The 22,923-nt window shown below is 34.9% G+C and overlaps 1 protein-coding gene and 1 pseudogene across 3 annotated transcripts in view; one reads left to right on the forward strand and one right to left on the reverse strand.

Moving 5' to 3' along the window:
• Window positions 1–22,923, forward strand: part of ZNF326 (zinc finger protein 326) — a 43,609-nt gene that overhangs the window by 10,300 nt on the left and 10,386 nt on the right. For all 3 annotated transcript variants that reach the window (XM_024565403.3, XM_024565405.3, XM_045199481.2), the window contains 6 exons: window positions 2,303–2,501; window positions 11,401–11,512; window positions 15,305–15,452; window positions 16,556–16,655; window positions 19,569–19,699; window positions 21,236–21,331. In XM_024565403.3, the coding sequence (XP_024421171.2) occupies window positions 2,303–2,501; window positions 11,401–11,512; window positions 15,305–15,452; window positions 16,556–16,655; window positions 19,569–19,699; window positions 21,236–21,331 (786 nt within the window). The remainder of the gene's footprint in view (window positions 1–2,302; window positions 2,502–11,400; window positions 11,513–15,304; window positions 15,453–16,555; window positions 16,656–19,568; window positions 19,700–21,235; window positions 21,332–22,923) is intronic.
• On the reverse strand, window positions 11,965–12,142 carry LOC112309437 (U2 spliceosomal RNA; annotated as a pseudogene).

Consider the following 22,923-nt stretch of genomic DNA (forward strand, 5'->3'; position numbering starts at 1 on the left):
TTCTTTTCACTAGTCACTCTTTTAAACCCTTTCAAGACCATGGTTTTCAATTAGAATAAACACTGTTCATCCCAGTGTATTTTGAAGAAAAACTGAGTCATAAGCATAATCTTTAGGTTGCCTGTAAGACTTTCTCCAGCACCTCAGAAAATAAGTTGCAGTGTGAGATGATTGTTTATAAGTTTTGCCAAATCTCCCTTTAATAAAAAGGTGAGGATGTTAGGTTTGGTCTAAAAGGGGTTAAAAGGAGTTGCATTTTACCTTGTGAACACTAGCAGTTTTGCTGGTGGGACAGTTCCTGGATTTTTGTAAAAGGTAACTGAACCCTTTTGGAGTTTCGAGTAGGTTAAAGGTGCAATGTATGATAAAATGTTTATAGTTTGCTGCTAAACTCTAGCAGGTAGAATTTCTTCAAAGCTCCATATTTTACATTAAACACAAGAGACTAAAAGTTGGTGATAGGTGAGGGTAGTTTAGCCTCGTTTACATGGTGAAGAAGTTGATACGTATAATAGGTTGTAGAGTGACTTGTGGTCAGTATAATTTTGCTAACTCACACTCCTACAATATGTCCTATTACTGGGTGTTCTATTTTTCCTGTGTCATTAGTTTTACTATTGAAAAATAATTTCCTATGTGTACAGGTTTATGGCTCCTTTCTAGGAAGTAGTATTTTGCAAATTATTGCTTAAATGGGCAGATATAATAGTCTTCAAGTGTTTGATTTCAGGGTATACAGTGTTAAGATTATGCCTATGTTCTTAGGTAACTTGACTAATGTGAAATTTTACTTAGTAAGTGTATGTAGATTATGGAGTTATTATGTAGCTTGGTCATATAAAGAATATTGTATTTTTGCTATAATGTGAGAAATGTTTTTTTCTGAGTCAGTTGCTCTTAATATTCTCTTTGCAGAAGAAAGTATTTCTGATAAAAAGTGTAGTAGGGTACATGTTTTTTACTGTTCATTGGCTTTTGGTCCATCAGTGTAGTATGTCAAACTTGTTTAGGAATTTTGCATTTGTAACAGTTAACTCTTATGTAAAATGCATTGCACCTTTAATGGATAGATAATGAAGATTTTTCTGATATGACTATATATATTACCTGGAAACACTAATTTATTCAAGTCTACTAGGTTAGATAGGTATTATAAGCCTAACATACATGTAAGCAACTGATTATGTTGCTATTTCACCATACTTTATGATTGTAGGTTAATTGAAAATAGTTGGGGTGAAATCTGAAAGCACTTAACATTTTGCATGCTGTATATTACTTTATAGGCAAATGATTTTTTTCTTAATGAGACTTCAAATATCAATTTTGTTTCAAAATAGAAAACCAGGTATTCCTGAGCTTTGTATTCACCATTCTAGTCTGAATGGACTTTCTTTCTTTCCTCCTGTTAGTGAAGTAGATGAACAAATAGGATTTTCTTTTTTAATCTTCACTTGTACAATTCCCATTGGATCCTTCTCTTCAGATTACTCCTCAATCTTTATCTTCTAAAAGTAAGGTTAGCAGAACAAATCCCCATGGACATGTGGCCTCTTGGTGTAGTGGATTTTGTTATAGTTAATGATAAGAGAAGAGGAAGGGACACAGAGTCGTTTGGTTGCATGACTCTTCATCTGTAAACTTTTGCTTCTCAGGCTTCTGGGTCAGAATATGTTTCTCTAGGTAAGAATGTGAATGGAACGTCAGATGCAATTCTTTATCTGAAGTGTGTCTTGGAAGTTGATGCATGGTTATGCTTTAACTCTCCTATTTCATACTAATGTTCCATCTCGCCTTCTCATTCCCTTTTTCAACAGGGATAAATCCTAAATGATTTCTGGATCTTTTTTTACTTTAAACTTCAAATATGCTCTTCTTTGTGTTTCTTAGTTTTAAGCCAGCATTTAGTACAATAAAGATTTCTTTTAAGGTCTTTTTATGGGAAAATACCAACTAGGAACTCTGAAGAGGAGTTGTCAGAGAGTTGTACAAGTGGTAATATTTTGACAGGCACATATGCTATTTATGATCTCAAGTAATTTTGAATTGTAAAAATAAAAAGTAGGTAGGAAATATCCATATTTCTTCTACTGGAATAAAAGCATTAATTCACTGGATTTGAGTTCATGTAATAATTTACAAAGTTTTTCACTGTTCAGAGTGGACATGTAAAATTTAGTTACATTTTGGGGAATTTTCAGGTAAAAATTATTAGATAGATAACATGTAAATTTTATATGAATTCATTCTTTATCTTTGGATGTTATGCTAATAAATATTTCTTGATTTCACAAATTTGCAGCATATGAGTGATTTTGGAAGCATTCATAGACCTGGAATTGTTGTTGACTACCAAAACAAATCCGCCAATGTGACAGTTGCTGCTACAAGAGGAATAAAGAGAAAAATGATGCAGCCATTTAATAAGACCAGTGGAACCTTTATCAAGAAACCCAAGCTAGCAAAACCCGTCGAGAAGATGAGCCTCAACAAATCACCTAGTAAGTAAGAAAACATAATTGTTATGGTTTAAGATAATTTTTACCTTTTTGTAAATTTGGTGCTTTTGGATAATTTTTTCATATTTGTACAAACTGCATGATAATTATAATTGCAGAAATTAGGTTTGTGAATCCCCTAGTATAGTTACAAACATCAAAATTGCCAAGATAATTTTTAAATTAATATGCCCTGCTCCATCCCTTTTCCTTAAATCTTGGTTTAGGGTAGAGTCAGAACATCTATATTTTTTAAATGGCTTCACACATGATTTTGAGTCAGTCTCCTTTCTTGGGTGTTATAGTATATTTATTGTTGGAGGTATTGTTCAGGAAGTTTTATGTCTATTTACATAGAATCATCTTTATGAAGACGAAGAGAAGAAATGTTTCATGGTCCTTGGTAACAGGAAAGGCGGTGTTTCTTCTAGAAAATTAATTTGCTTTTAATCTTCTAGACATGGTGACTCTTAGAGACAATCATATATACACTTTTACATTGTTAAAGAATGGAGAGCCAATCTGAAAATGAAGTTATTAAAACACTTTTATTCGTGTTAGCATCAAGAAGAACAAAATACTCTAACAAATTTAACAAAAGAAGAACTTACACTTTGAAAACCATAATTTAAACAACTTATACTTTAAATTTCTTCTTTGAAAGAAATTAAAGAGGACCTAAATGGAAAAACTAAATACATGTTTATAGATCAGAAAACTTAACATTGTTAAGATGGTAATACTCCCTAAACTGATCCATACGTTCAACACAATCCTTATCAGCATTCCTTCTGACTTCTTTGCAAAAATTGACAAACTGATTGTAAAATTCTTGGAGAATTACAAGGGACCTAAAATACCCAAAACTACCCTGAAAAGGAACAAACTAGAAAAACTCATACTTTATGATTTTAAAACTTAATACAGACCTGAGGTAATTAAGACTGTGGTAATGGCACAAGGACAAAGACATTATAGACCAATAGAATAGAATCAAGAGTCCAGAAATAAATTCATAAACCTATGATCACTGGTTTTTAACAGGGATGCCAAAATTCTTCAACAAATATTTCTGGGACAACTGGATAGCTATATGCAAAAGTTAAAATGCAATATTTAAAAACTATAAAACTTATAGAGGAAAACATAGGGGTAGATCTTTATGACTTTGAATTTCACAAGGAACTTTTAGATGGACACCAAAAACATGAGTAACAAGAGGAAAAATGCATACATTGGACTTTGTGAAAATTAAAAACCTTTTGTGCTACAAAGCACACCATCAGCCAAAAGAGTGGGACAAAATACTTGCAAATCATGTATTTGGTTAGGGACTGGTAACCAGAAGATATAAGGAATTATTTTGTTTAGGAGATTTTATTAATTTTTTGGGGAGATGGGAAGGGAGGGAGAAAAAGAAGGATGGAAACATTGATGTGAGAGAGAAACATCGATCAGTTGTCTCTTATACATGCCCTGACTTGGCACTGAAGCTGCAAACTAAGCATGTGCCCTTACCCGGAATTGAACTGGTGACTTTTTGCTTTGCAGGATGATGCCCAGCCAATGAGTCACACGGGTAAGGGCAAAGAAATAAGGAATTTTTAGGCCAGTTGAAAAGTGAGCAAAGCGTGTGACCAGGCATTTTTACCAAAAAGATACACAAATAGCCAATAAGCACGTGAAAAAGTGCCCACTAATTAGTTATCAGGGAAATGTAAATCAAAACCACTTTATACCCACCTGGATGGCTAGAATAAAAAAAGACAGATAACAACAAGCCTTTGTGAGGATGAGGGGAAACCAGATCACTCATGTACTGCTGGAAGGGATGTAAAATGATGCAACCGCATTGGAAAACAGGTACTTCCTGAAATGGGTAAACAGTTACCGTATCATCTACCAATTCTACCCCTAGGCATATATCTAAGAGAAATGGAAACCTGTCCATATAAAAACATATATAAACGTTTATAGCAGCATTATTCCCAGTAGCCAAAAGGTAGAAACAACCTAAATATCCACCAGTGGATGAATGAAGAAACAAATGGGTTCTGTCCCTACAGTGGAGTATATCTCATTGATAAAATGGGTAAAGTATTGGTTCAGGCTACAACTAGGGTGAACTCTGAAAAGATTATGCTAAATGAAGAAAGCCAGTCACAGGACTCCTGGCCCAGAAGGAAGAGTAGATAAACAGACACACTGTGCCTCCTCGCATAACCAAAAGAAGGACAACAAATTTAAAAACAAGAAACAACCAGAACTGACAGAAAATTGAACTGTATGGAAGTCCAACAACCAAGGAGTTAAAGAAGAAACATTCATCCGGACTGGTAGGAGGGGTGGAGATGGGAAGCCGCGTGGAGAGGACGCACAGCAAGGCAGCAGACCAGGCAGTCCCACATTCGCATGCAGATAAACCAGGAGGAACAACTGGGGAGTGAGAAAGACTGGACAACCCAGATTCCAGTGTGGGGAAATTAAACCTCAAAGCCTCTGACTGAAAACACCTTGGGGGTTGAGGCGGCAGCGGGAGAAACTCCCAGCCTCACAGGAGAGGTCGTTGGAGACCCACAGGGTCCTAGAGCATACACAAATCCACCCATCCACCCAGGAATCAGCACCAGAAGGGCTGAATTTGCTTGTGGGTAGTGGGGGAAGCGACTGAAAACCAGCAGAGAGCAGAGCAAGCAATACTGTTCCTCTTGGACCCCTCCCCCACAGACAGTGTCACGACACAGCAACCTGTGATGCCCTGCCCTGGTGAACACCTAAGGCTCCGCCCCTTACTACAAAACAGATGTGCCAAGACTAAAAAAAATGGCCCAAATGAAAGAACAGCTCAAAGCTCCAGAAAAAAATGCATCTAAGCGACGAAGAGAGAGCCAACTTATCAGATGCAGAGTTCAAAACACTGGTTATCAGGATGTGCACAGAATTGGTTGAATATGGTCACAGATTAGAGGAAAAAATCAAGGCTATGAAAAGTGAAATAATGCAGACAACTGTAATTGAATAACAATAAAAATTAAAGAAAAAAGAAAAGTGAAATAAAAGAAAATGTACAGGGAACCAACAGTGATGGGAAGGAAACTATGACTCAGATCAATAGTATGGAGCAGAAGGAAGAAAGAAACATTCAACCAGAACAGAATGAAGAAACAAGAATTCAAAAAAATGAGGAGAGGCTTAGGAACCTCCAGGACATCTTTAAACATTCCAACATCTGAATCGCAGGGATGCCAGAAGGAGAAGAGGAAGACCAAGAAATTGAAAACTTACTTCAACAAATAATGAAGGAGAACTTCCCCAGTCTGGTGAAGGAAATAGATTTCCAGGAAGTCCGGGAAGCTCAGACAGTCCTAAAGAAGTTGGACTCAAGGAAGCACACACCAAAGCACATCCTGATTACATTCCCCAAGATTAAAGATAAGGAGAGAATCTTCAAGCAGCAAGAGAAAAGGAGACAGTTACCTACAAGGGAGTTCCCATAAGACTGTCACCTGATTTCTCAAAAGAAACCTTGTAGGCAAGAAGGGGCTGGAAAGAAGTATTTGAAGTCATGAAAGGCAAGGACCTACATCCATGATTACTCTATTCAGCAAAGCTATCATTTAGAATGGAAGGGCAGATAAAGTGCTTCCCAGATAAGGTCAAGATAAAGGAGTTCATCATCACCCAGCCCTTATTATATGAAATGTGAAAGGGACTTCTCTAAGAAAAAGAAAATCAAAACTATGAACTGTAAAATGGCAACAAACTCACAGCTATTAACAACTGAACCTAAACAAAAAACAAAAGCAAAAAGCAAACTAAGCAAACAACTAGAACAAGAACAGAATTACAGAAATGGACATCACATGGAGGGTTATCAGCGGGGGAGTGGGAGGAGGAGACGGGGGGGGGGGGGGCGCGAAGTTACAGAGAATAAGTAGCATAAATGGTAGGTAGAAAATAGACGGGGGGAGGTTAAGAATAGTATAGGAAATATAGAAGCCAAAGAACTTGTATGTATGACCCTTGGACATTAACTAAAGGGTGGTGGGGGATGCGGGTGGGAGGGGGTGTGCAGGGTGGAGGGGAATAATGGAGTGGAAATGGGACAACTGTAATGGCATAATCAATAAAATATATTTTAAAAAAAGAAAGCCAGTCACAAAAGTCCACATACTATTTGATTCTTTTTATATGAAACTATAGAATATGTATTCTATATCTAGAGTATATAGAATATAGTATGGTATATAGAATACATATAGATATATGTATTCTATATCTATATATATATAGAATATATATTCTATATCTATCTAGAGATAGAAGTATATTAGTGGTTGCTTTGGGCTGTGGGCTATATAGGGAGTAATACCTAAAGGGTGCCAGGTTTCTTCGCAAGGTATTGAAAATGTTCTAAAATTGACTGTGGTAATGTTCGCACATATCTGCAAATATACTGAAAACCATTGGATTGTACAATTTAAATGGGTGAATTATATGATATATGAAATGTATCTGTCAGGCTTTTGTTAAAAAACAGTTGAGGGCCAATTACTGTTACTTTTCTTTGTTACTGTATTTTATTTTTAAACTTTGTTTTGTATCTCTAAATAAAACCAAGTGCATTTGATAAGATTGTCAAGGATCTACATAATTAAAAGCTAAGGACATGTCTTCTTTCAGCATTCTCTATGAAAACATGTAGTAACAAAATAATATCCAACAAATACTTTGCCTGTATTTTTCTGTAGAATGAATTTTTTTGTTGTTGTTTATATTTACTTTATTTTTGCCTTGATGACTGAGAAGTGTTTGTCTTCCCAAGTTAGGTGATATTACAAGGATTCAAAAATTATTCTCTTCTTTAGAATTGATATTTGATTACATAATCTAGTGGGGACTGGACAAAGTTTAGATAATTGTCATGAATGAATATTTCAAAGTTTCCTGGTCAAATTTTTCAAAATTTTTGCATCTACTTTTAAAAATAAGATCTGCTGAGCATTACAATGAATTTATTAGATTGTATTCTTTTGATGTTGGTAGTGATAAACTAGCAGTGCTAGCTCTCAAATAATTATGAATAAAAGCAAGGAGAAGGGAAAGAAACAAGGAGGCCTAGACAAATTCTAGTTCAAAATCACATTTTTATTATATGTTTTTGGATATCCACAATATGCTGTTTTATTTTTTGAATTTCATCTTCATTTAAATTGCTCAAGGATTAATGTATCCATTTTGATAAAAGTGGGATTGTAGTTACTATTAATAACAGTAAGCTGGTACTTAAATTCCTCATACTAGGCTCTGTGTTAAAAGGATATGATGTGCATTATTTATGTAATTCTCACAGCAGCCTGCTCAGGTATAGGTATGTGTATCAACTCTCCAAAGCTGAGGAAAGCAGGCACAGAACAGATTAATAACTCGCTGCGAAGGTCAAACAATGAGTAAATGGTGAAGCCAGGATTTATTCCAGGACAAGTCTTGCTCTAGAAACCCTTCACTTAAACCTGCGTGTGATTGTAACAGAAAATTGCTTTGTGTTATTTTGTCCTCTTTTGAAACAACATTCCCCCCTAATTGTATCATTATGGACAACTTAAAGTGTCATATTTGAAAAAAAATTGAAATTACTAATGTTTGATTCTTCTTCAAAACATATGGATTAGAACATGGAACTCAGGAAAAATTTAATAACTGTTCTTAAATTTACTTTTGTGCCATGCTTTACAAATTTGTTATTTTTTTTTAACAATATTCTGGAATTCTGGACACCTGATATTAAGTTAGTAGAATGTGTATTGTGGGGATATCTTTCATACTGTGTTAATTGACAGATTGTTACTTATCAAATTATGCACTCTAGATATTATTAGAATAGGCAATTCAGTTGATCCTTTTAGGGCAGATTCTAGATATATTTTGTAGGTACAGTTAAGTAAATATTGCAAAACTCGATATAGAAACTGATTTGCCATTAAGGCAGATATATGTAGTCCAGCTTTTTCCTTTTTAACAATATTTGAGAATTGTGAGTGAAGTTAAGACTAAAGTGAGAATTCTGTAGTCAGTTCAGCCTTTCACTGTCAGGTGTGAGGTGTGCATTTTGAAAGGTAGCTGCTGGATATTCAGGTATAAAAGGTCTTGCAGTATAGACTATATGATTTATTGGAAAGCAGTAGGAAAGGAACCATGTTCTGTCATTTGGCTGGAGGTTCAACATATATAATAGCTTTAGTGTATAAGAGGAAATTGTAGTTACTTGTAGTTTGAGGTCATATACCTGTAGATTTTCCATAGAGTGAGGGTTTTGGGGAAATTGAATGAGGATATTGAAAGTGGTTAATTAATAAGAATATGCATTTGTCCTGACCAGTGTGGCTCAATTGTTGGAGTGCCATCCCTTACACCAAAAGGTTGGGGGTTTGGATCTCAGTCAGGTCACATACAGAGGTTGTGGGTTTGAGTTCCAGTCAGGGTGTGTATGAGAGGCAACCAATCCATGTTTCTCTCTCACATTGGTTACTTTCATTTTCCCTTCCTCTCTCTAAAATCAATAAACATTTTTTAAAAAGTTAAAAAAAGAATATACATTTAAACTCATAAAATGAGTGACCTACATATTGAATTTTAAAGTACTGATTTTATGTAATTTTGAAACATTCCATAGCAAGTGCTTTTTAAATATTTGCTTACTGTCAAGTTTATGACTTCCCATATATTCATGATTTTATATTAGGTATTTCTTAAGAGATTTTATTTATTTATTTTTAGAGAGAGGGGAAGGGAGGGAGAAAGGGAGAGAAACATTGATATGCGAGAGAGATATCGGTTGCCTCTCGCATGCTCCCAACTGGGGACCTGGCCTGCAACCCAGGCATGTGCCCTGACTGGGAATCAAACTGGTGGCTCTTTGGTTTGCAGGCTGGCACTCATACCAGCCAGGGCTATTATTTCTTTTTTATCTTCATCAAAGCATATGTTTACTGATTTGAGAGCAAGAGCGAGAGAGAGAGAGAAAGAAGCATCTGTGTGAGAAAGAAACATTAGTTGGTTGTCTATTGTATATGCCCTGACTTTGTGTTGAACCCCCAACCCAGATATCTGCCGTGACTGGGAACTGAATCTGCAACCTTTGGGTGTACAGGATGATGCTCCAACCAATTGAGCCCCCTGGCCGAGGCCAGATAAGGTGTTTTATTTTTTTAAAGTCTTGAGTTAAATGTATTATAAGAAAGAACTGGCTCACAATGAGATATACTTCATACCATGTGAAGTAGATGGTACACAATCAAAAAGTGAAAATAACAAGTGTTGGCGAGGATGTGAAAAAATCGGAACCCTCACACATGACTGTTGGGAATGTAAAGTGGTGCAGCTGCTGTGGGAAACAGTTGGATTGTTTCTCAAAGTATTCAACATGGACTGACAGTGTGACCCAGCAATTCCACTCTTGGGAACATACCTCAAAGAATTGAAGAAAAGTATTCTAATAAAAGCTCGTACACAAATGTTCCTAGCATCATTATTCACAATAGCCAAGAGGTGGAATCAATCCAGTTGTTTATCAACAAGCAAATGGATAAAAGAAAACGCGATATATCTACACAATGGAATGTTATTCAGCCATTAAAAAGGAAGGAGGTACTGATATGATACATGGTACAACATGTGAATGAACCTTGGAAACATTATGCTAAATAAAAGAAGAAACTAGACAAAAAGACCATATATTGTATGATTTCGTTTATATAAAATATCCAGAACAGGGAAATTTATAAAGCCAGAAAGCAGATTAGTAGTTACCAGGATGTTGGGGAAAGCGTAAGTGGGGAGTGACTACTTAATGGGTATGGGTTTCTGTTTGAGGCGATGAAAAAGTTCTGAAACTAAGTTGTGATGGTGGTTGCATGACATTGTAATGTACTTAATGCCACTGGATTGTTCACTGGGAAATGGTTAAAACGGTAAATTTTGTACCAGGATTTTATTACTTTATTTGCATTAAAATGTTTTTGATAAAGGAAGAATCTGCTTCTATTTTAGAATTTATACATTTTAAGAAATTTTGGGAAACCTGCTGTAATATATATGAGTTTTTGTATCCAAAACTCTCCAGTTCTCATTTGATTTCCGTTTTAAATTGTGTGGCACAGCAAAAAATATATTCTAGCAAAAATAATTCCAAAAAATATCTTTTTTGCTGATCTGACAAAAAAGTTACAATTTTTTCCCCATCTTTTTAAAGATCTTATTTATTTATTTTTAGACAGAGGGGAAGGGAGGGAGAAAGAGGGAAACATCAGTGCATGGTTGCCTTTCACACGCCCCCTACTGGGGACATAGCCCACAACCCAGGCGTGTGCCCTGACTGGGAATGGAACCTGAGACCATTTGGTTCCCTGGTCAGTACTCAATTCACTGAGCCACAGCAGCCAGGGCAGGTATAATTTTATTCATTCACACCAGATAGCTATTGTTGTATTGACTGTTACACCATTTTTTAAATTTGATGATTGAAGAGAAAAATGGTCAGTGGCCCTGACTAAATAGTCAGGTATTGAATGTTTTAAAAATTCTCGTAGCACACTGGTTGAAAATTGCAGTTTAAGGTGATATGGATATTATTGTTTAAAATGAGAATAAGAAAAATGAACAGATTAAATATATATAGCAAATAATCACATAGGTGAAAAGTAAATATGGCAAAATTTATAATTATTGTATTCAAATTAAGTTTCAGATGTACTGGGTAATCTTGAACTCTGATTTTTTTGGTGAGTTCAATTTAGACTACTATCACCAAATAAGCCTTGTATGTCTGTATTTTATGAACTGGGAGTGGGAAAGGGAGAATGGGAAAGTAATCTGCAGTCTTCACATTTTTGTCTGATTCTAGCAAAAATTGATCCAAAAAATGAAGAAGAAGAAAAGCGGCGAATTGAAGCTCGGCGAGAGAAACAAAGGCGCAGAAGAGAAAAAAACAGTGAGAAATATGGAGATGGATACAGGTTTGTGCTTAATAGTCAGAAAATTGGGCTCATTAAAAAAACATTTTCTAGAAAAGTGAAATCAATGGGAACGTGAAAAGTTCCTGAGTGCCAAATGAAAAGTTTTCTTCAAAGATACATAAGAATGTTTTTGAATTTTGATATTTAAATACAGTTACCACTTAGAAAAATATAAGAAAAAAGAAGTCCCATTCAATAATGGTAATTCAAAAATAAAATATATCTAGAAATACAGTATTCTTAAAGAGCAATATATGTCATAATATGAAGAAAACCACAGTCTTTGAGATTGGACTACATGGTGATACAGTGATAATCTTGGACAGGAAAACTAAATATTATAAATATATCAGGTCTTTCCAATCCTGATTCCAAAGAAAATTCTGAAGAAGAGTAAATGAGTAGATACTAGGTGTTCTAGATACTGAAACATTAGAAAGTGATTGTCAGTGAAATAAACTGAAAATTTAAATAGTAGTATAGCATTTTATTAGCAAGGAGGAAAGAAAGACTGATTTACTAACTAGGATGCACAAAGGGCACTGTTACAATTTTCTGGTGAGTGTCTAGTTATTAAACTGATAAGAACAGATACTACACTTGATCTTAGCCAAAAGGCTGAGAAACGATAGTAGTTATAACTACTGGGAGGCAATTTAGCATTTTTAAAATATTTTGAATTTTGTAATACTTTTTGATCTCTCCAAAATTAGCCTAAAAATATAGAAGAGTTTAATCTAAAAAGATGCCCATTACAATATTATTTACAGTAATTCCAGTGTGCAAGAAATACCAGCAATACAGTGTGACCAAGTATATGTAAGATTAGACGCATCCCTTCATGGCTCTTAGGCCATTGGTTATAAAGCCTGAAACGACATGCAGAAAATGCAGGTAAAATAGAAAAATGCAGGGTGGGAAAGACTAGGTTTACAGTTGTTCACATGGAAAATAATACAATAATTAATAAATAATAAACTATTTCACATACAACTGTAAATCTACTTTTGCCCTGCACTGTGTATATGCAAGATGTAAAGTTATGTTGAGAAAAAAGAGAGACTACTAGGAAATTGTTTTTAAAGGATAATATTGATATTCTTTTTTTCCTCTGAAATCTGCCCAGGTACTACTAATGCTAGGGAAATGAAGAATATAAAATTTAAAAAGTAAATTCAAAGTAAAAAGTGTTTCCCATTCAAAAAACAGTTTTGCTCTATGAAAGTTAACTTGTTTTTGTAGTATGAAAGGAATGAAATGTTTCACCTACGTGAATTTTCTAGATGTAAAACTATATCTTAACTCAAAAGATAACATTTTAAGAGAAGAATCTACAAACCTTTTTAAGGCAGTATTTTAAAAATGTATGAGTTTTCTTCCATATTAAACAGGATACTCTTTGTTATTACTTGGTTTTAATATATACAATGGGTTTGTTATATAAAATGTAGTAAAAGAAAATTCAATTGCATTTGATTCCCAGATTTTTTTTGTTTGATTAGAGTGTCTTTTATATTAGTCTGTTAGGTATTACTTGTTTAATCTTTGTGTCAAGATTTAATAACCTTTACCTATGTTCTTTGTGGTTTGTTACTCCTAATTTGTTGGGACCTGAGAAACAATAAAATTAAGCTTATTAAGAATTAACTCATAAAAAGAAGTTTTAAGGGGCATCTATGTTGTGGTCCTTGGGAGTATCTCCCACTCTGGTATCATTTCTTCTTTTGACAAGGGTAATGGGCTTAGTTTCTTCGTAGCAGAAATGAATTGAAATGAATGCTTTGTATCACGTGTAGGAGTATGAAGATGATTTTATATTATAAGATTATTTTTTCTATTTATTTACCTATGAATACTTTACCCATTAAAAGTTGTAGATTTGGATATCATAGATCCATATTAGTGTAATATATATTGTAATTTGGAGAAAATAAGTGAGCTTTAATTTAGCTGTTTCTCCATAATTCTAAATATAAACCCAAAGACTTAACTAAAAGAGTATCAGTTCAATTAAATTGTCATTTTAGGGTAAGAATCCTTTAAAATAGTCTAAAATTATTTTAATTTATCAGAGCACTTTTACTTTTGAGTTAGGATAAGAGATTGACAGTAACTAACTACTCTTGTGATATATTTTTTTGATATTTGAATGTTTTCAATATTATAAAGAGGATGTAAAGGGATGGGTTTTTGAGATGTTTTCTACATAGGAGGGCAGGAAAATCAGGGAAGTGGATCAGTGGATATGAACTAATTTAGGAATGGTAGGGATGCAGTAAGAGTTGTTAGGGAGCCCAGGTAGTGGTCATGGCTTGAGGTAAAAAAGCAAAGAAACAAATGTTTCATTCATATTCAGGAAATTGAAAGCTATGTAGATTGAAAATGACTTGTAGTGGTTTGAAAGGTGTAATCTAATCAAAACATTTAATCAAGACAAACATATGTGCCAGATATTGTTAAAGGTATTAGTGGGTAAAGCCAAAGAGAGAGAGAGAGGGAGAGAGCTAGAGGGAGAGCTAGAGCGAGCGTGAGTGAGTGTGCAAGAGCTTTTCTAAATGGCAGCTGAAAGCATTTTAACTTTTTTTTTTTTGAGCCTTAAGGAGCCAGTGAAGCCTTTTGAGCAGTAATGTGTTGTTGCCTTCTTTAGGAAGTAACAAAAATTAATTGAATAAGTACTATGTGTCAGGAACTGTTCTAAGGGCTTTATATGTATTTTTAAAATCCTCATCTCATTAAGATAAGAAAACTAAGGCCTAGAGGAAGTTAAGTAACTTGTCCAAGGTCACACAAGGGTGCTAGATATAACCTAGCAGTTGGCTCCAGATCCCATACTTTTTTTTTTTTTAATTCCTCACCTGAGGACATGCTTATTTATTTCAAAGAGAGAAGAGAGGGAGAGAGGGGGTGAGAGAAACATCTGTTGGTTGCCTTTTGTATGTACCCCAACCAGGGACCAAACCTGCAACCCGGTTTCATGACCTGGCCAAAATTGAACCTGTGACCTTTTGCTTACAGGAAGATGCTCCTACTAACTGGGCCACGCCAGCCAGGGCCAGATCCCCTATTTTTAACCAGGAAAATAAATCTAATAGTAGTGTAAAGAATTAATTGGAAAATGGAGACTGGAGACAGAGAATCCAGTTAGGTAACTGTTGTCATAATTCAAGGAAAAGGAAATCACTAGAATATATAAGACAGGAGCAGTTAAATGGGAGGAAAAGGGGAATGGCTCCTGAGACTCTAAATGCATGCATTTGTCCAGACAGGGCTGTTAGTCATCCCGAAGTGATCTTTAGGGAGCAGGACTTTTGATCACCCAAGAGCTCCAAGGGAGTGAATTACTGAATTATGGCTGTCTGATATTCCACCTGGCTGTGTTGATACTAGTCTAGTGGTTTGGAAACTAGGAGATGGAACAAGTTGTTGTAAAACAAGTAGTGGAACTTTGGAAATTGATACTTTTTGAGGTTTGCTTTGGCTTTTTAACTTGTCTAGGCTTGAAGTTGAGAGTTTAAGATTAGATTAAGTAGATACACTGATTCCATCTTTTATACCTAGAAGCTCCAGGGTGCGCCAGAAATGCAAAGTAGTATAATGACACTGTTGTCCAAATAGGTACTGAAAGAAATACTGTTTGATGTTTTTTTGACTTAAGCTTTATTTACATCAGCCATAAAATGGAAGTTAGGAAATCATTTGTGTTAGTAAAATTAATTTTATTGTTATCTTTTTATGAACTTAATACATAAACAAGGTAATATTTAAAGAAAAACTTTTTTCCCCCCCTTACAGGATGGCATTCACATGTTCATTTTGTAAATTTCGAACGTTTGAAGAAAAAGATATTGAATTGCATCTGGAAAGTTCTTCACACCAGGAAACATTAGATCATATTCAGAAACAAACTAAATTTGATAAAGTAGTTATGGAATTTTTGCATGTAAGTAGCTATTTTTAAAGTGAAAAGCACTTTATCTGACGTTTCAATTTCTTATTTTTTTATGTTCTCCATCTCGCACTTTGTTTCTAAAATTTTAATTTACTCTTTAAAGAGTTATTTTAAAATTATCCCAGAATTAGATATAAATTTATCTTCTATAATAGACTTTAGATTTGTTAATTGAGAGAACATTTTGTGTTTTTCACAGTAATTTCTGGCAGAGGTGTTAGGAAAAAAATTCTTTTACCAACTGTTTATTGATGTAGAATCAGCTGTCATCCACTGAGGGTCTATATATATGGTGTTTTGATATTTTATTTGAATTTCATAACAACTCCTTTTTATCATGGAAGATTGTGCTCAGAACAATTTAAGTTATTCAGTTGAGTGGTGGATTCTGAGTTTAGAACCATAGAGCCAGGTGTCTGTTTAGTGTGCTTTGTATTATGAGTGTGTAGTCATCAGTTCAACAATTTTCCTTGAATATTTATGAAATGTGTTGTGCAGGCACTGAAAACACGGACACTACACTCAATGAACAGACGATAATTGGAAATAGAATGTACTCACCCATACACAGATGATACAATTCAGTGGAAGGGCCAAGAATGATAGTGTAGGCCAAAGGGGTTTAGAGTACAGGCGGATAGCTGGGGTCAGGGATTCTTAAGGAAGGTGCTAGAGCTGGATTGCTAATTGTGCATACAGTTCATTTGGGCAGAAGTGATGGAATTGTTAGGAGGTTAGCAATGTAATGATCATTCAGTCCTCCATGTCCTTGCAGAATTGTGTCCCTTAGTTACAATTTTATGCAATTCATTCCTTAAATGGATTCTGTCATTTAGGACTTAAGTACTCACCTGCCCAAAGGAGACCTCTTGAGTAGTCCAGCTCTCTTTGATTTCTCTTAATCTGTATGCCTAAGGGAACTTTTTGTAGTTTCCTAGTACTTTATGACAGTCTTCTCAACTAAATTGTAAGCTTTTTGAGAACAGATATTCTTATATAACACATACTGTTACCTTTCCTAGGCTAAGCATGGTGCTGAGCACATGCCAAGTGCTCACTGATAACTTTTTGGATTCCTCCTATTTTGTTCTTAGGAGTGTATGGTAAATAAATTCAAGAAAACATCTATTCGTAAGCAACAGACAAATAATCAAACAGAAGTAGTCAAAATAATTGAAAAAGATGTTATGGAAGGTAAGTATTTAAACAAATTGTTTTAGAAATTTACATGTCTATTTCACACCTTAACCTATTTCAATGTAAATGATGCCCACTAGAGTGACACAGCACATAGTTTTATGTGGTATCCCTGAGTGGGTTATCAGAAATGAAGTTGACTTCCTGTTCTCATGCTTACAAATGTATCACTTTCTACCCTGCCAGCTTTCACTTAAGTTTTAGAGGAAAAATCACCTTTACGTCTAGATGAAAGTACTTCTACCATCTGTACTCTCTCTTCCATATCCCTTCTCATCTCCTCAAGGACTTTGCTCTTCTGTTTTTCAGTCCTTCCTTCTCTTTTACTTCCCTCCTGGAATCCTAAGCTCTTATCTTAAAAACAAATAAAAAACCAGAGGAACAAAAGAAAATAAAAATATGCATTAGTTCACCTAAAGCCTGCCTTTCCCTTTAAACAACCGTGCTTCTCTAAGCATAGTCCACACTGGTCTCTGTTTCTTCACTCCCATGTATTCCTTTACCCACAGTAGACAATTTTCTGCTCCCTTTAGTTTACCAAAACTGCTCCAACATGTTACCAGCGCCAACTTCTGTACGTTCTTTTGAGTTATCTTACTTCTGCAACATTTTTCACTGGTGACTTTATTCTCTGTGAAACCATTTCCTTCCTTGGTTTCTCTGGTATCTATCTCACTGTCCTGATGTTCTCTGTATTCCCTTGTCATTTTTTACTTTTTGGTGTTTTTCTTTCTGTATCAAGCTTCTAGAACTTGGTGTTTCCCAGTAGTTTATTAGTCCCATTATCATCTCTCTTTATATTTCTTCCAGATGACTTCATTTACTTATAGAGCTTAAGTTACCATTTTTGTTAATTACTAGTACATGTATAGCACCGATCTCTTTTTTGACCTCTAATCTCATGCATCCAACTGCCTATTCACATCTTTCTTCACTAGTTCCACAATATCAACGTATCCAAAAACGTTATCCTCTCTTTGAGCATCCTCCAGCCCATGAAGAAAACAAAACAAAAACTCTACAAATACCTTTTTCATTTGTGTGGGAAAGTGGCCCCACCATCAAAGCGGGAGTTAATCCTGAGTATTTTACTTGACTGGATCTGCAGCATTGTGTCCTTTATGTTTCATCTTTTAAATATCTACCAAGACCGTTTCTTTATCTCCTTTTTAAATATGCATTTGTTCAAATCTGTACATGTTCTTTTGACAATTAACAGTATTTTGCTAACTAGTTTTCTTACTTTCAGTTTCTTACCTCTAATTCTATTATATCACATCATAACTTCAAGAATTTTCAATGGCTCCCCCCATTTTCTCCAGGATAAAGTTCAAATTCCTAGGCATGGCACACAAAAAGCTCTCCATGGTTTAGACCTTTCTCTTTTCTCATCTTTTGTCCTTTCTTTTTGTTAAGTATATTTTATCGATTGTGATATTACAGTGGTCCCATTTTTTTCTTCCCTTTATCCCTCTGTGCCCTGCAACCCCCTCCCATCAGCATCCCCCCCCCCCTTAGTTCATGTCCATGGGTCGCACATATGAGTTCTTTGGCTTCTTCATTTTCTATACTGTTCTTAACATCCCCCTGTCTATTTTGTACCTACCATTTATACTTCTTACTCCGTACACCCTTTCCCACATTTTGCCCCCACCCCCTCCCCACCGATAACCCTCCATATAATCTCTATTTCTGTGATTCTCTTCTTGTTCTAATTGTTGTTTATTTTTGTTTTTATTTTGTTTTTAGGTCAGTTGTGGATAGTGAGTTTGTTGTCATTTTACTGTTCATAGCTTTGATCTCTTTTTTAGATAACTCCCTTTAACTTTTCATATCATATAATAAGGGCTTGGTGATGATGAACTCCTTTAACTTGACCTTATCTGGGAAGTACTTCATCTGCCCGTCCATTCTAAATGATAGCTTTGCTGGATAGAGTCATCTTGGATGTAGGTCCTTGCCTTTCATGACTTTGAATACTTCTTTCCAGCCCCTTCTTGCTTACAAGATTTCTTTTGAGAAATCAGCGTATAGTCTTCTGGGAACTCCTTTGTAGGTAACTCTCTCCTTTCCTCGTGCTGCTTTGAAGATTCTCTCCTTATCTTTAATCTTGGGTAATGTAATTATGATGTGCCTTGGCCCGTGTGCTTCCTTGGGTCTAACTTGTTTGGGACTCTGAGCTTGTGGCAAAAATTGAAGTTTTTGCACTTCAATTTAGTTTTTACCTTTCTTGAACTAATAAAGGATAGTATACTGAAAATGTTGCGTATTTTCTTCCATCTTCAGTATTAAAATGGGTACAGAAAAATTCACTAATTTTGATGTTTTTTTTTAAATGCATGCTGATATGATAGCTTTCACAATACAATCTAACAAAATTGTTTCAAATGAAGTTAAAGACAAGTAAGCGCTGCTAGAGCCATCTTATGGAAGAAAACAAACTTTGTTGCCAACCCAGTATTTATATCTTTTTTACCTGTAATAAGCCTCAATTACCATTTTAAAGATCTAATGTATACTTTGTTCCTTATGAATCCAATTTTGAAATCTTTTTCCCTGTTCCTACCCACCCACATTCATAATCATGGACATTCTTATTTTACTATAAAATCACACCTGTTTTGTTTTATATTTCCTTTTGGGGATGGACTTATAGGCTTTAGTGCTGATAATATAACATGATTAGGAAATACAATTATACTTTATAATTTTAATCTTTTATCCATGTATTTTTAAGCTATATATGCAGATTTAGGAGATATAGTAAAAAAACTCAACATAAACCTAAATACCCCCCTCCTTTTTTGGGAAGAAGGAGTGTAAATAATTATGGAAACAAAATAGTAAAACTTGATTTGTCTGAAATAATACATGAATTATTTCTTATTAATAATTGCACTTCTTTTGTAGGTGTTACTGCAGATGATCACATGATGAAAGTAGAGACTGTTCACTGCAGTGCTTGTAGTGTGTATATCCCTGCTTTACATAGTTCAGTCCAGCAACACTTAAAGTCTCCCGACCATATCAAAGGGAAGCAGGTGGGTTTGGATCTATCCTGATGAAGCCCTTAAATTATTCTTCAATCCCTTATTGTCCCTCAAAGGCCATTGTTTCACCCACCAACTTGTGTGCAATTCTGTTAATCTTATGTGTGAATAATTGTAAAGATAGCTAGGGGCAGCATGCACACTAGTTAAGATTGTGGGCTCTGGAGCCAGACTTTCTGGGTTTGAATTGTGGTTCAGTATATAATATGCAAATTGGCCTTAAGTTTCCTTATCTGTAAAGTGGGTGTGGGTAATCATTCTACTTTAATGTGATCATTTAAATATTAGATTAATTAACATAAATATATAAGTCAACTGAATCTAATTAAATAAATTAAATCTAAACTTAATATAAAATATTAGATTAATAAACATAATATATAAAAGTCACTTACAGTGGTGCTTGGCACACAGTAGCCATTCAGAAAAATCACAGCTGTTGTCAAACTATTCTTTTCATTAACAGTTTTTAGAAAGTTAGTACAAAATGATTGTGTGTGTGTGTGTGTGTGTATTTTAGAACAAAAAGGAAAGATTTGATTATAACATTTTTCTGTGGTTGGGAAAAATAAATTTAAAAAGTAGGATTATCAGTTACTATCTATTAAATATTTTAGTAGAATTTACTTGAAAATTGTAGAAGAATGTATTTTCCTTTTGTTAGCATATTTCTGCTTCTCTATTGGTTGCTTTTATTTAGTCAAATTTATTTCAAATCACATGTTTATATTGTGTGAAATTTGTTTAAAAAGCAAATTTAAAAGTTCAAGTATTAAAGACTTAAGTTTTGAATAGAACATACCTGGGTCTTAAATTCATATTTTGTATTGAAGTGAACCTCATTTAACTCAGGCCTTTTCAGACATTTTTAGCTACTTTGAGCACATATAATATTTTTAAAAATTGTCTTTTGATAATTCTTTGACACTTTAGGAAACTAGACTTGCATATTTTACCTTTTTTTTTTTTTTTTTACCATTTTTTATTGTTGTTCAAGTACAGTTGTCTCCATTTCCCCCCCATGCCTGCCACCCCCACTTCCCACCCTTGATCCTACCGCACCTTTGGTTTTGTCCATGTGTCCTTTATACGTGTTTCTGAAAACTTCCCTCCATTATCCTTTTCTCCTTTGTATAAAACAGTCTGGAGTTAGACTAATTACTCTAGCTGTATGAAAAATTATTCTTTCTTTTTTGGTAGCATGAAAATTAATAGTTGGAGTAGTTGGCACTGGAGGAGGTGGAGGTAGAATGGAAAGGAGAGAAAACAGCTGTCTAGGAGACCTAGACTTAAGGTATCTGCTGACTGGTGTGTGCTGTTGAAGCTGATTTGCTCATCAAAGTTCATTGTTTTAATCTGTAGATGATTTACACTGCAGTCATAGTAGCTATTGTTGCTTTATAATTTCATTTGCCAGAAGGTAAATCATTTAAATTTAAGAATTTGTCTATATAATGTCATTTTAATTATGGAAATATTTTTTATGTCATAGTTTTCAAGTACTTAAGTGTGTTCTATTTTTCACAGGCTTATAAGGAACAAATAAAAAGAGAGAGTGTCTTGACTGCTACAAGCATTTTAAATAATCCAATAGTGAAGGCACGATACGAACGTTTTGTTAAGGTAAGATGTTAGGACATAAACTCTTTAGCTTATGTTGTAGTATTATAATAATTAAATGATGACATAGTAACTCTTTGTGATATTTAAATGTACAACATTTGAAATAATTTTACTTAATATCTTGCATGTAAGTAAAACATCTGTTTTTCCTAATCAGTGGGATTTGTGGTGGGGAGAGAGCAATAAGCCATTTCTCCCCCTCTTTCTAGCTCTGAACTATTTGAGAGATACACGGGAGTCTGATAGAAGATCAATAGTTAGCATTAATCTTTTTTAAAAGATTTTATTTATTTATTTTTGGAGAGAGGGGAAGTGAGGGAGGAAGAGAGGGAGAAAAACACTGATAGGTTGGTTGCCTCTTGTATGTGTCCCAGCTGGGGACTGCACCTGCAACCCAAGCGTGCACCCTGACTAGGAATTGAACTGTCAACCTTTCACTTTGTGGGAGAGAGCCCAACCAACTGAGCCATACTGCTTAGGGCATCAGCTTTATTCTTGATTTTTAGAAAAAGGATGATTTGAAGGATATGTTTCACATGTATAATTATGTGGACCCCCCTAACAGTACACTTGTAAATTAGATAGGGTTATATCCCCCCCCAACCTCTGTTACTGGTTCAGGTGGATAGCAACAGCTTTCTCCTAGTTTACCACGTGGCCTAGAACAGTCTAGAGTGTATCATTTCTATTGCTAGGAAGACCCAAAAGAAGGAACCCAGAAGGGAATGAGTTGTACATGTCCAGTTTCTTCTCCCAAATATGCTAATTGGATAAGTCATTCCTCTTCCTTGGATAAAGTTGGAGGGGAAGCAGAGGTCAGTTATGTTGCTTCAGAAGAAGCTCCCTCATGGAATCAGGCGGCCAGGAGAAAGATTTGCCCCTAATGTTAGGGAACTCAGATGTGAACAATAAGGTATACCTGGCCCACTGCTTCTCAAGTATTTGCCCTGTAGTACTGAGGAATATTTCTTTACACAAAACCCTTCTTTACAATGCCTACAGTACAAACAAGAACTTACTATTATTCAGGAAATAATAGGAATAAATTTTAGATTTTAGTTTTTGAGTTTTCATTTTTTAAATTTTTATTTTTTCAATAATTTTTAAAAGATTTTAAATTTATTTTTAGAGAGACGGGAAGGGAGGAAGGAAGAGAAGGACAGACACATCAATGTTCAAGAGAAACATCCATTGGTTGCCTTTTGCATGCCCCCAAATTGAGACCTGGCCCACAACCCAGGCATGTTCCCTGACTGGGAATTCAATTGGCAGCCCTTTGATTTGCAGGCCGGCACTCAGTTCACTGAGCCACATCAGCCAGGGCGAGTTTTTATAAAATAATACCTTATTTGAAAGGTATTATAAAATACCTTTTTGAGTTTTTATAAAATAATACCTTATTTAAAAATCATCCTACACTGAACAGAGTTGTCATGTTGAAGATTTATAAAAGACTCTTAATTACATTAGTAACTAAATCTTTATTTTATAAATTAGAGAAGTTCTGTTTATTTTAGCTATTGTGGTGGTTAACCATGTGCTCTGTGAAGAAGCCAGATATAGAATGTCAACTGATGGTTGTTGGCACCAAT

The sequence above is a fragment of the Desmodus rotundus genome, chromosome 3 (assembly GCF_022682495.2).
Source record: "Desmodus rotundus isolate HL8 chromosome 3, HLdesRot8A.1, whole genome shotgun sequence".
Lineage (NCBI taxonomy): Eukaryota > Metazoa > Chordata > Mammalia > Chiroptera > Phyllostomidae > Desmodus > Desmodus rotundus.